Here is a 13,981-nt window from a genome sequence, read left to right as displayed (position 1 = left end):
AAACTTTAAGTTTTAACGATAAGAACAAAATAAATGATAAAATAAATAGTACCAGGTTTGACTTTTTAGTATAAAAATATGATTTTTCGTTAAAATGAACAGTATCGCGAACTTTTCATTAAAACTCCTTATTTTAAAACCACATTAAAATGAATCTCAAATTTTACTACTTTAAAATTACGCTCCAACCGACTCTACAAAATTTTTAGTATTTTATTATTTTTCATCGTTTAATAATAAGAATTGAGTTGAATATTTTATTATTTTTCATCGTTTAATAATAAGAATTGAGTTGACGAAAATAATTTTGTTTAGGACAAGTTGACATGGCGTCTTTTAATAACTGAAAAAAAAAAATCTTCGTCAGATAGTGAGTCTCAAAATTTAGAGAGTGGGCAAAAACTTTAAACTTCTAGAGTGTCTCAATTCTATTAGAGCAGGAAAAATCTTACGTGGCACTTCAGATCTAACAAACCATTACATTTATAGTTATTAGAATAAAGGAAATTGTAGTAATGATTTTTTAACTTTTAACTCAATTAATGTAATGATCCCTCAACTAAAAATATTTGACCATTGATCCCTTAACTTATCAAAACGCGCAACTATGGACTTTTTCGTCAACTCCGTTAAAATTTTCGTGAAAACCTTAGCCCCAGGTGTCTACGCCCAATTTTAGACTTTTTGTCAATGTTGGTGCCACTGGGGACAACAAGAAAAGGAAATGTGACAACAAAATCTAAGCCGAAATTGAGAACAGAACACAAATTTGCAAAAGATTGTCTGCAGAAGGACTCCAACATCTTCTTCTACATAGTAAATATGACTTTTATTTAGAATAATTACAAAAATACAATATGATATGGATGGAGTTTAAACAACGTTACAGAATTCAAGAGGGGAGCGAAAACATGATGCAATGTTCTTCGTATAAGGATCGCCAAAAACCAATGAAAATTGAACCCGAAAACCTACTTACACAGCCAAGTGAAAGAAACCCTGGAAACGGAAGAAATAGATTGTGGGTTCCGCAGCTGTGCCCACCTCATCTCTAAATGCACTACATCTTTTTAATGCTTATAGTCCAAAGAAGATCTGAATCTGACTGCACTGTTATTTTCTCTCCCTTGACGATATTTGATGTACTTACCAGACCACCAAACCTCATCTCCGTTTCAGCTGGAAAAGAAAAGTAAGAGCGAGTTAGGCTCCGGTAATAAATTGCACAGCTACGAACAGATAACAAGTTTTCACCATATGTCATCCCAATGATACCACTGTAAAAGAAAGCCCTCAACCCAAGTCTCAATACAGTTCCCACCAACAAACCACATGTGACTTGCACATACAGTTCCCACTCGAATTAGGTTATCTGACCACAATCTTGCCATACATGGGCTGTTAGATAACTCAAACATGATCAATGAAACCAATACTAGGCACGCCTTTTCCCTTTTTTGTCACATTTAAGCAGGTCAGAATAGGAAGAGGTCACTAGAAAAGTATATGAAAAGCGAACCCCTAAAGTAAGCATTAACTAGCCTTACGCCCTTAAGAGATACTCACCGAGATCCCATTGAAGCCCAGTGGTTGTAGTACTTCCCGATGGCATCCCAATGGGTATGAGTCCACAATGAGGGCCCTCAACAGAAGACTGAATATGGATCTCATGGCGGTGTGTTCTTGGAAGAAGATGGATGAGGCAATCATCAGATATGAGAGTTATTCGAATGTTTGAGAATCGACATAACACATTGATGTTTCCAATCTCGTGGTCAAACCGTCCACCAAGTGCCCCAGCAACCAGAATGCATAGCTGGCAAGACATCAGGAAGAAACTCAGTTCATGTATAGAGGTGAAAAACAAACCAGCAGTCTATTTATCAAAGTGTCAATATCTGTAATCAACATATTTGACTACCCAACTCACAATAAGTTGCAAGGATACACAGTTTTAGTTACCGAAAGTAATACTAAAGCACCTACAAAATCAGACTAAATTCCAAAGCAGAAAAACAAAACGAATGTTGGAACGATAATAATACACAACATACATTAGACTTATCTAGGTTTGGTGCCGAGTCACATATGTATGCTATACACTTGTGCAAATCAGTCGTGTCCTGATCCTCAGATTCATTAATAATTTGAGTTCCCTGCATCCAAATAGCAAAAGACATCCTGAGAAAACTCCAGAGCACCGCATGTATGCAAATCAATTAGCAACAGTACCACCGCGACATCAAATGCGACATAATTCCAAGGATGACAACATTAACAAACAATTCGACAAGTTTGCTAGATATGACAAGGAATGACAGCTGAACATACTAAGAATTACGCAGAAGATTCTTGTTCAAACAAGCTCACTTACCATCCTAGCATAAAATTCCAAGACATCCCTTCGGATTGAATCCATGTCGCCTTTAATAACATCGGGCTTGTACCTGGCACAAACATCAGCACTTAGTATCAAAAAGCGGAAATTCGTCGTCCTAAACACAAGGGAAAATTACACTCCACCATATGCCTTCCAAACAGCACCCCACTAAAGATTCAAAACTTCAACAGATAGCTAAAGAATTATAAAATTTCGAGAAAAATTAAGCAACTAAGCAGAAATTGCTTCAAACAACAAAAAGCGGTCTGGAAAAAGCAAAAACAACGGATTTAAACAGCTTCAAAAAGCAATCAACTTTTACAATTAAGCTAACACAGTTGAAGAATCGAATCAATCAAAAGCCATACTTTACACAATTTACTTACAGTAAAATTCCCCCAAAAAAAAATAATTTAAAAATCAAGAAAAAAATAAAAAAATAAACCTTTTCCTAACATCTACGGCATTTTCGTGCGGGAGCAGAAGGGGCATGTCGTCGTAAACGCGATTGGCACCGCCGTCGGCACACATACGTAGTTGTGCTGCTCTACACCAACACGCACCACAAAAAAGCTCAGAGAAACAAAATCGAAAGCTGAAAATTTGAAAAAGGAAGAGGAAAAAGGAGAGGTGGAGGATAAGTACCGTGGTCCCAGAGCAGTGGAGCGAATCTCGGGAGGCTCTGGTTGAGAAAGACGAGTGCGTAGGTGGGAGACGGCGTTTGGTTGGGCGGGATCGTAGGGAGGAGGAAGGCGGAGGAATGAGACATGAGGTCCATGGATTCGGAGGTCCTTCGGCGGCGACGTCGCGCTTTGGTTGCGTGATTTGTTTTTTCAGGAAGTTTGGATTTGCGCGGTGGACTAAATGCAAATGCGAATCGTCACGTTACGCAGTCTGAGTCAGCTATCTGCACAACCGTACACCATTCGTCAATTTATCAGGGATGTGGATTGTCTGCCTCCCATTTCTATCCTCTTTTCATGCGGTATGATGTGTAGTCACGGTTAAGTCACGTTAATATTTTATATTAATTGTTTATAGAAATAATAAAACAAAAAGTAATAGGAATATAAAATATTGACGTGTCTTAACCGTGACCACACAAACAGAAAGCATGGGAAGAGTATGAAAATAGGAGGGCAAACAATCCACCTCCCCATTTATCAGTGCTACATGCAGAGGTGGATTTTTTCGTTTGTTTTTTTTATTCACATTAACATATGGGCATGCGCAAAATGTGTGAAATATTTTTTTTTTTTTTTAATTAAAGATATGTTAGGATTACATGTAAATGAGGCTTTGAAAAAAAAAAACAACAAATTTAGTTGTGTGAAATTACATTTATGTCTCATATTTCTTATTCATGTTCTATTTTAATTAGAGGGTTAAACTGGTAATTTCATAAGATTTTGGTTGACAATGAATATTTTATTAATTAGTAAAAATATAAGTGAAATATCTTATATGAATATAAAGTCCGATGCTAACTTATACATCTGAGGGATGGAGACCAACACACTGCTCGTGCCAACTTTAACTCACGGCATAATCACGTTGATGTTAGGAACTTAGTTTCGCTTGGTTTCAACTTTGTTTTGTTTGTTTGGATTCTGTTGATTGAACACAAAATTGAAATTCGAATCCTCTTCAAACCTTAGTGTCCGGAGCTGAAAAACAGAAAATCCGAACCCTCGACTCATGTAAATGAGAAATGGGTCGAAACCCTTAGTTTGTGTAAAGTTGGAACCCAACTAAAGCTTCCATGCAAATTGTATAGAGCAAAAAGAGCAAGTGAAGGCTATTCACCCACCCAACTTGCCGGTTTCTTCAGTCGCCGATTCAAGCGTTCAGATTGTTAATAATTCTCCCTACATTTGGTTAACAAAAGCAGGACCTATTCAAGCAATCTAAACATCACTGTTCCGTACACCGACCGACACAAATAAGCAAATATTAGAACATTGCAAAATGTTTTCCACTTATCAGTTAGTACGTACAGGCAAAAGGAGGACCCATAACAAAGAGAAAAGTCATTTGGAACGACATTCCTAACTGATAAGTTAAAATATAAATCGAAACGGGCGAAAATGAAGAAGAGAAAACCTATATATATCATACAAATGGGGGCGTGACCTTCGCCGGGATTTTCCATGGATATCTCTTGCCACGCCTTATAAGCTCGATAAGGAAGAATAAACAGAACAAAGAACTTCTGTACACCGAAAAAAATACCTATTCTACATAAAATAACTGAGAGACGTCTTCTTTCTTGATCCCCCTTCGCCATATAGGTCATTCCATTGGAGGAGCTCGTTCATATTTGTCGACTCTGATGACACACTTGCACATACCTGCATTGAGTTTGATATTAGACCGGCAAAGCCCTGAAACACAACTGAACGCTTCCGACCACCACAGAATACTACAACAAATAGTAATACTAGATCGCAAATTACCTGCTCATGCGCATGTTTAAAGTCCTCCATCTTCAAAGGACGAATGTCGGTACTACAGTACAAATCAGGTACAGGTCTGTTCTCCGCCAAAGCTAAACTTCTCTCCTGCGATATGCGGAGAAAGAACTACTTAGTTGTAGCACACCACTTCGAATTCAAAAACCAAAAATACACTGCAAACCAACCTTTTTCTCTTTCTCTAAAATTTCCCTAATGGGGAGGTGAGCTGCAGCAACACACAGATTCTGCAAGCACAACAAAATGGGGACACAACCGATTACACAAATATTCAAAACTACATTGAATATAACCATTAAAATAAAACTACGTTCGTAAGCAGCATGGATAGGTTTCAGAAAAATTAGTCGGCAACCTTTAAGTCACTTCCTGAATACCCATCCGTAAGATTTGCAACTGCTTCCAAATCAACGTCAGGTTCCAAATCTTCTTTGGCTAATATAACTCTCAGTATTTTCTCTCTGTTCTGGGCATCTGGCAAGTTCACCATCAATCTGCACATCAGATTAATTTTGTACACAGGAAGTCAATGATACTTGCACTGACATATAACAGATGCAGTAGCAGCAGAACAATCAAACCAGCGATTTTACCTCCTTGGAAGCCGCCTAATAACGGCCTCATCAAGGTCAAAAGGCCTATTAGTAGCAGCAAGTACCAATACACGTTCTTTATCCTTTGTACGCAAACCATCCCAGTTCACCATGAACTCATTTTTCATTTTACGCATAGCTTCATGTTCCCCAGGATTTTCACGTCTTCCTAACATGCTGTCAACCTACAATGGTAACCATAAAAAATTAATTTGCACGGGAATAAAATTGAGTGAAACCGCATGAACAAAGGATTCTATAAAAACTCTCATAAACTGACATGGTCTCTTGCATAGCCCATCATGTGAGCTTGTAAAACAGTTCCAGAAAACTCCTTGTATAAATATCATTTTCCAATTCGAGAAAACTCAAGGGAAGAGAAGAAATAAGAAGTTCCCTGAACATAGCGCAAATATATGGATGTATTGAACCAACCTCATCAACAAAAATGACGCTAGGGGCAATTTTACTAGCTAAGGAGAACACTGCTTTAACGTACTTCTCTCCTTCCCCAAACCACTGCAAAAAATATGTTAAAAGGTGTCATATGGATTCAAGAGATGTCACAAAATAAACATCCAACCACCACGATAATATGCAAAAATACCTTTGAAGTAATACTTGACATTGATATGTTAATAAAGTTTGCACCAGCTTCAGTTGCAACAGCCTTTGCAAGCATAGTTTTTCCAGTACCCGGAGGACCAAATAGCAAGATTCCTTTGCAAGGCTGTAGAAGAACGGTAATCAGAAGAGAAATATGAAAGAGAAGCACCAACGTAGTACTGTTTCACTCTCCACAGGGGAGAATGAAAGACAGAGAAGCGAAAAGTATGTCATGTTTGTACCTTAGTCAACTGTCCTTTGCTAAACAATTCAGGCCTCTGAAGAGGAAGCATCACCAACTCCTTTAGGGTGTCCTTCACATTTTCCAAGGCCCCAATGTCATCAAAACTAACCCCAATATCGCTCGGTGGAATAACATCAACAAGAAGTTTTTTCTCAAATTCGTTTCCGGTAACCACATCCTGAAAAATCAGGGAGTTAAATCCAATACAATATACACTTAAATTCTTGATCATAGAAAAACTAGTTTATGTTTCATCTTCAGAAAGTCGGAAGCAAGGCATTTATGGTATGCGCCCAGAATAATCAACATACCTTGAGTGATTTCCTTATGCTCTTGTTTTCATTTTGAACGCCCTGTAGAATGTTTAGTCCATCCTTAAGGCTGTAAGCATAGAATCATAAAATATGATTAGAAAACATAATAGACCGTATGTTTAAACTACTGTCCTAAGAAATAGTACAACCTTTCAGTAGAAATAACAAGTTTGTCATCTTTAACTAAAGCGTCCGAACAATGCATAAGATGGTGACTAATAGCCCAGCCTACTACTTTCTCAACACCTGTTAAAGAAAAGATTATACAATGAACCGCATAAGTGAATATTTAAGTCAGCATTCCCTCCAAAATGTTATGCACTACAAAATTTGAGTTCAAGAAAACACACTCTCAGTTGTAAGCGCTAGATCATTCATGCACAGACTTTCAAGGTCAGGGCAATCCACAGCAACTCGGTTAAGAACCTGAAAGCATCAGCCTTATGTAAATATACAGGAATAGCATCGAAAGCAGTAAACACTACATTAGCCACTAAGATGCAGATGTGATCACGCTGCATATGCTGTTAGCAAGCACAAATGCATCAATCTTCAATTCCTTGAGAGTTCGCAAGAGGGTGTAAGAACAGTATACATGAGAAACATATTTAAGAGAAAGAACAATAGGAACAAATAGCAGATGTGATCAGATGTACTTACTGAGCGAATGGTAACAATATTTGACTGGGCTTTCAAAGTTTCAACATCACGCTCCAACTGCTGCTTCCAGTCCGAAAGTAAAGTTTCATCCTGCCAGGATAGCCGACAAATATTACCTCCTTCAAGCAATAACAAGTAGCACAATGACCATACAAGAAAAAAAGGCTGATTACCTGGGGCAGCTGTATGGTCACTTTGTTGGGGAAAATCCGAGAGAGTTGCTTCATAGTTTTAGGAGTTTCTTTGCTCCTATCATGCAGCCTACCACCAAGGTTATCCTGAACACAACCAATAAATGTGTCATTTTAAGAAGGAAAGTACCATCTATGAACAAGAGGGTAACAACTAGTGATAAACATTGACGACAAATTCCAGACTCCCTGCTGGAAAAAAAATTGCACTGATACAGATGTGATCCTAACTGATGAGAAAATATGGTTGAATTTATATTTCAATGTGAACAAAGCCCCCTCATCACCGTTTCAATTGACCTTGGGGAATTTGTGTACAGTTGCAAGAGAAAGGGCGAGACAGAATTCAATATAAATCAAACAGGAAACAGATTTAAGAATTAAATTAATCAGATAAGAATACAGTTACAGAATCAGCATGATTATAGATGCAGGTATGAGTGGTTAAAACTTGAATTAGCATTATATGCCACGAAGAAAAACAAAATGGAAAATATAATGGCAACTCACATACCGGAAAAGCAAGATCAAGCAAAGCCGTTTGGTTGAAGCCGAATTTCGTGAACAAAAGGCTACCAGGATGGGACTGCAAACATAAAATAATGCTTTAATGTCGAACTAAAAGAGTGAGTTCAAAATCAGCTAACTGATAAAATCCTCAGCCTTTTACCTTCTCCTTGCGAGTGTCCAACTGGGTATGAGAGCCAATCACAACAACATTCTCTGGCAAGTTTTCAAGCTTACACTTCAAGACACTATATGCATCTGGGTTACCTGCCATAACCTTTTCTATATCTTTCAAAAACACTATCAAGGGAAGACTTTTACTCTCATGGGATGCCACCTGCACAAGTTTGGTGCAGATATTAATACCAGATTAACTGCAACTATATTGGTATAGTAAAGGGCAAACTTGCTATAGTATAGGCGATCGTACCTCAAGAAGTTCACCAATAGCAAGCTTGTCAATATCATCACCTCCAGAAACATCCAAGGGAAGTAAATGACTAGCTGCATAGTAAATATTAATTATTAACAGAAAAATACAGAATGTAAAATAAAGCAAAATCATGCACTAACAGGAAGAACTCATGACATCAGAAATCACCAGAACAAAAAAAGCCACGATCTTCTTCACATAGACCACCAAGATCATTGCCATCTGGTATTGATTTATCAAATCTAACCCCAATTTTTGCAGCCTCATTTTCTTCAAAAGCAAGAACAACTTTGCCTCGACAACCATATGATGGTCCCCTGCAAAATTTAGAACCAAAATCACTTTCCAATCAATGATCCATGAAATTCATACAGCATGCTAACTGTTGTTTTTCCCATGCACTATTTTTCCTCTTCCATTTCAAACTCATTAGAAAGTTTATATAGTGGCAACCATATTAAAGAAATTTGTAAAAATTTCCAAATAAAAGAAAGAAACCCTTCATCCAACAATTTCAAAATTCTGAAGTGCAAGGAGTTTTGTGGAAGACATACTTTTATAAATCCAAGTAAAACAACTGTTAAAGGACTATTTGAACAAGGATTGCTACGAAAACTTGCCACAAACTGGCATGGGAGCTGAGAATCAATTTCATATGAACCAACTTATCACATATCAAGTGCCTTTGGCAGCTCGTAATTACTTGCCAAGGCATTGCCATGGAAGAATATTTTTTAACTGTTTGTTCCACCAGCATCATTTCTCTCAACTTAGGTGCCACAATGAACTAGTAATTAATTCTGCAGTTACACAATTAAGTAAAGACGAAATAAAAGGAAGAGAAAAGATGGAAGTTACAAAGAGATGCCACATCAAACATTGAGGCACCAAACCCTCTTCTTAATTCAGAAAATGATATATACAAATGCCACTTACGAATATCAAATTACTCAGACATGTAACATTTTATACCATCGTGCAAATCGAGTACCTTAGAAGAGGACAACTCTGCAACTGCAGAGGACCAGAAGATATGGCACCCACAAATTTGACCTTGTCACCTGGATAGATCGATAAGGGTCAGCACATCAAAGAAAGATAGTGTTAAGTTATAATTCTGGATCAATAAACCAATAAGAAATCCACTGAACGTTCGACACTCTAAGAACAAATATCATGCCTTGTTTAAATGTAATGCCTCTGGATGATGCAGTAGAAGTCTCCTGCTTTGGCAGTGCCTGAGAACTCACAGTGGATCCACCAGTAATTTCAGCCTCAACGCTAGAGGTTGGTTTCTTGTGCTTGAACCCAGCAGCATGAGCTGCTCGTTTCGCAAAAATGGAAACTCTTTCAGGCCTTGGTACTTCTTTAACAGAATCAGAATCCTTGGGCGGTGGTGCCTGAACCTATTAAGAAGTATATTTCAAGAAATATTTAAAAGAAAAATCCACAATTCTAAACTTGAACTCCTGAAATGACAAAGAAAATCTGCTAGAGAAACGAAGACCAGAAACAACAGAAGGAGAATATATGCTTGTAAGCAAAGAAGATTAAAGTTAAAAAAGGATCAAATGGGGAAACTAAGGAACATACACCAGGCAGGAGAAGAGAATCTACAATTAGTAATCTAGCACCAAAATGTTTCGCAAGTGCCTTTGCCAAGGTCTCCTGATATATCTCAGAACCTACAAAAGAATTATTAAAATAAAAACATAATGAATTAACGAGGAAAAGCAAATATAAAATTTCAAAATTTACAAGCATCATCAACCACAGAATTATAAGCATCACCAACCATAACATGGTAGACGTACCTGCTGGACCAGATAATAATACGCGCGGGCTCCCAGTAGGTAGTGATGAAAAGTACTTTCCAAACTTACTACATTTCAAATTTGGGTGGGTGGATGCAATCAAAACCTTCTTTGTTGTTTCACTGTAAAAATGCAAAATGAGTAAAGGTCTGAGTGAAGAATTTACCAATAAGAGTCCAACTAAATATGGACAAATAACAATTAGGGAAGTTAATTCAGTATTATATGAAGATCTAATCAACATAATAGGCAAATGCTGCACCTTAGGTAATATGGGAAACTTTCAAAGGAGACATCAATATCATCAGGACTTAGAATTCCTTGTTGTAGTTTTTCTTTAAATGCTTGTCGCCTAGTTGATATCAACATTGGAGGGCCAAGATTGTGGAGAAGCTCTCCGATTTCCCTTTGCTCGTCAAGTATTTTAGAAATGCTGCCAGTTAAGTCAAAATCGGTACTAGAAGAACCGCCAAACATACGGAGGAGTGGCCTTAGTTCATGAGTTGCCCCAGAGACCTTCCTGGTTTCAATATTCATATCCAATGCAACACTATCAAGATTGGGGTTTTCTTTTGCAGTGTCAGGGTACTGAACAATATCTTTATCACCTGAAACCTGATCATTAACGTTAGTACTCTCCTTCATCACAATGTCTGGAGTACAGTCATCTGAACCTCGACTGGCAGAAGGAAGAGAAGTCATCTCTGCATCTTGTTGCAGCTCGTCACCAGCTTTAGCAGGTTCTGGAAGTAGTGACAAGTCATTTGGCACATTTGACATTGACGCTAATATTGATGCCCCATCAACAGCAGAGGGGTCCCCTGATCTTGCCTCCATATGCATCCCATTAACTGGAGCATTCTGGGTTTCTATAATGCTAATTGAAGGAATGCCCTGAGCAGCTATATTATTGTCATTTGTCAGCGGCTGGAAAATCTGATTCAAGGTTATGGAATCAATCGAACAATACAAGACATAGCATTAGGTTGAGGGAAGGGCTGAAGTGCAACAGAGAACATTATATGTCATAATTACTATACTCTAGATGGTACTACAGCGAAAAGGATACATATGCATGTCTTCCAGACAAGCTGAATACAACCTCATCACCTCCATTAAGAATTACCTTCGTATCCTTTTGATAAGTCTTCTCATTCACCTGAACATCACTGTCACCGCCTATAATTTCTAGTTCTGCAGTGGACAAACCTTCACGCTATTCAAAAACAAATTATTTGAAAAGAAAATAATATCAGTCAAGAGCAGCTTTTCACAAACCCCAGTTCAACAAATATAACCAGTCAAGATTTATGTAGAAGCTATATGAAAGAAATACCTTAACATGTTTCAGTTTACACAAAGTAGTACTAATGGATGGGTCTTTAATACATAAATGGCACTCACGACTTTGACCAACAGCGAAAACAGTATCACAAATGAACAGGTGCGGGTTCTGGAAAAGGCATTAGAAACAAACATATAATTAGATTAAAATAACAAGAGGACACCTTGACCAAGTAAGAATCATTCCTCAATAAAAATATATATAAAAAAATCAGTAACTTGCTAATTGATAACATTCAAAGCACACAATGAGCCACAGAAAATGCAAAAGAAACAGTTCTTTGGCACCTAGCTATTTTATACGATGTTTTTCTATAAATAAAAAGGCATAGAGATGAAAGATATGGGAGAAATGAGGGATGACAAAGGGTGGTAGAAAAGAGATGGAAGAAATGAATGTATATTGAATGGTACATTCTCTTTCATATTTCCTCCTCCCTCACACCATCCCCATTCACCCTTCTCCCCCTTTCTCCCGCACATTGTTCCTCTACTGGTAACAAAGTAAAAAGGTGCTGAAAAACTAAAAACATAAAGATCACCAGGCATGCCCTAAATAATCCAATATAATCATTGACTATTTTTACTGAATGCACTCCAACAACAATGTTAATGAGATCCTCACAACTAGAAAGTTACCTATAAGGAACCACTGAAGAGTACTATGGTCCACGTTGAAGGCATGAAAAAGCAATGTATGATATCATCATATTGACAAATGGAGACTGGTACTTCATATTCTTTCCTACAATCGTACTTCATATTGAACTTAGGTATGCTAAACTGCCTTCGTTCACAAAAGTATAAAAGAGAGATATCTAAGCTCAAATATGAAGTAGGGAAGAATAAGAGAGATATCTTGAACCATCAATATCTACCCTAACAGTGAATATAACAACCGGATTTCTATTGTGAGGACTGATGGACGCAATATCACTGCTTGTAGGTGTTGACGGAGGCATAGTACTCAATGAATTACACATTCTTGGTTGTCATACAATTACAAGCCACCCTAAACACTGTTTTGGCCCTCTCCTAAGACAATTTAATCCATCATTCCATCACTCTTGAGGAAAACTTGCCCACTCACCCAGCTACTCTGTGTCACGTTGTACTGCATGTAACAAAACCTAACACTAGCTAAGATATCTGTCCAACTGATTGAAAGGATATACCCGAAATAAGATCTTTATTGAGTGCTATCATTACCTAGATATAAGAATGTGATAAAGTCATCTCTTTTAGCAAAACAAAGAGTATCAAGCATAACATAATCAAATTTTATATCTTCTACAGGCTTTATATTTAACATAACCAACAAATTTAGTTTTGTGGATCAAAGAAACCAATGATAACAAATGACATGGAGAAAATAAGCAACAAAACACACCCTTGAGCACTGCGAAATAAGCATTCCCCAAGCAGATTTCGAATTCGACTTTGCAGTCTTCTTTGGAAGCTTCTTAGCCCGCTTCAAACCCGCACGGACTGCAGTTTCCCCTGAGAACCCCCAACAACCGAAATTCGAAATCAAACCCAAAACCCCAACATAAACCAAAATTCAAACCCTAAACCCAACGTATCCATGCAATTAAAACCCACATACAAATACAAAAAAAAAAAAAAAAAGACATTCAAGGAGATAGAGAGCAAAGATTGGTACCCAAAGGCTGCGGCGAAACCAAGGCCTCGCCTTCCGGTACGGCATCGGGGGATCTCTCCAGCGCGGTGGCATCAGAGCCGTTACTTGCCTTCAACGAATCAGTGGTCGGCGGATCAGAGGGTCGGAGCTCAAGTTCCGGTGATTGGGACCCAGATTCCTTAATCGGACCCAAAGGCTCCGCCGGCGGCCCACTCCTAACTCCGTTGTTCGACGACGAAGCATCAGACGCCTAGGATTTCAATATTAACCGATCAATCAAGCAATTGGGAATCCCCAAATGAAACAAAAAGATCAAATCTTTCAACCCGAAATCCCACATGCAACGCAAAATTCAAATACCCAGAAAACCCATTTCTGCAAAAAGGAATTGAATTGAATTGAAATGGAAAAGAACGAACCTTTGAGCGTTTGGGGTTGGGAGGAGGGGAGGCCGATAGGGCGCGTTTGGAAGAGGAGCTGCGCCTGGTTTCAACCATGGTAAAGTTGGCGCTTTTCGTTCGAGTTGGAGCTGGGTCTTCGTCTCTGATCCAAACAAGGTAGAGAGAAGATGTAGAAAGGATGAATGATTGAAGGGATTATTATTATTAGTTATCAGAAAAGAAGTTTGAGCTTTTTAATTTGTTTATTTTTCGATTCTCTTTCCCTGGTTTTATAGGGTTTCTAGAGAGAGAGAGAAAGAGAGAGAGGAGGACAAATGGGGGAAAGTAATGAAAGCGGTGGTGGAAGCGATGAAGCCTTTTTGTGTTTTGGTTCCGGTT

General features: G+C 38.1%; 2 protein-coding genes across 4 annotated transcripts; both read right to left on the bottom strand.

Annotated features, from left to right (window-relative positions):
• Positions 1-768: 768 nt before the first annotated feature.
• Positions 769-3,284, bottom strand: LOC137715978 (thiamine pyrophosphokinase 1). Of its 2 annotated transcripts, none has more exons than XM_068455356.1 (6): positions 3,026-3,284; positions 2,826-2,922; positions 2,375-2,447; positions 2,055-2,156; positions 1,567-1,816; positions 769-1,179 (listed from the first exon to the last, which is right to left on the bottom strand). In XM_068455356.1, exons 1-6 carry the CDS (start codon positions 3,156-3,158, stop codon positions 1,061-1,063), a joined length of 774 nt encoding a protein of 257 aa, XP_068311457.1. In that variant the 5' UTR covers positions 3,159-3,284; the 3' UTR covers positions 769-1,060. The 2 variants fall into 2 exon arrangements, with proteins under 2 accessions (XP_068311457.1, XP_068311458.1); XM_068455357.1 differs by having other exon boundaries at positions 2,826-2,927; positions 3,026-3,154.
• Positions 3,285-4,317: 1,033 nt separating this feature from the next.
• LOC137715075 (uncharacterized) lies at positions 4,318-13,981 on the bottom strand. Of its 2 annotated transcripts, XM_068454296.1 has the most exons (27): positions 13,622-13,981; positions 13,224-13,452; positions 12,951-13,060; positions 11,553-11,669; positions 11,286-11,432; positions 10,479-11,152; positions 10,217-10,338; positions 9,996-10,087; positions 9,583-9,808; positions 9,394-9,463; positions 8,571-8,719; positions 8,400-8,473; positions 8,133-8,306; positions 7,977-8,048; positions 7,445-7,549; positions 7,272-7,361; positions 6,962-7,037; positions 6,761-6,857; positions 6,609-6,678; positions 6,296-6,475; positions 6,055-6,177; positions 5,883-5,966; positions 5,448-5,632; positions 5,210-5,348; positions 5,022-5,081; positions 4,837-4,941; positions 4,318-4,731 (listed from the first exon to the last, which is right to left on the bottom strand). In XM_068454296.1, exons 1-27 carry the CDS (start codon positions 13,697-13,699, stop codon positions 4,618-4,620), a joined length of 3,762 nt encoding a protein of 1,253 aa, XP_068310397.1. In that variant the 5' UTR covers positions 13,700-13,981; the 3' UTR covers positions 4,318-4,617. The 2 variants fall into 2 exon arrangements, with proteins under 2 accessions (XP_068310397.1, XP_068310398.1); XM_068454297.1 differs by lacking the exon at positions 11,553-11,669.

This window comes from Pyrus communis, chromosome 14 (assembly GCF_963583255.1).
Source record: "Pyrus communis chromosome 14, drPyrComm1.1, whole genome shotgun sequence".
In the NCBI taxonomy this organism is placed as follows: Eukaryota; Viridiplantae; Streptophyta; class Magnoliopsida; order Rosales; family Rosaceae; genus Pyrus; species Pyrus communis.
Note: the sequence above shows the minus strand (reverse complement) of the source record. Positions and strands in the feature narration are given on the sequence as shown.

Coding starts and splice junctions, on each gene's coding strand:
- LOC137715978 (XM_068455356.1), bottom strand. CDS start 3,158: ATGGACCTCATGTCTCATTCCTCCGCCTTCCTCCTCCCTACGATCCCG. Junction 2,923..3,025: donor TCCACTGCTCTGGGACCACG/GTACTTATCCTC, acceptor GGTGTAGAGCAG/CACAACTACGTATGTGTGCC. Junction 1,180..1,566: donor TGGGCTTCAATGGGATCTCG/GTGAGTATCTCT, acceptor TTTCTTTTCCAG/CTGAAACGGAGATGAGGTTT.
- LOC137715075 (XM_068454296.1), bottom strand. CDS start 13,699: ATGGTTGAAACCAGGCGCAGCTCCTCTTCCAAACGCGCCCTATCGGCC. Junction 11,153..11,285: donor TGTCTGGAAGACATGCATAT/GTATCCTTTTCG, acceptor ACCTTGAATCAG/ATTTTCCAGCCGCTGACAAA. Junction 9,464..9,582: donor AGGCATTACATTTAAACAAG/GCATGATATTTG, acceptor CGATCTATCCAG/GTGACAAGGTCAAATTTGTG.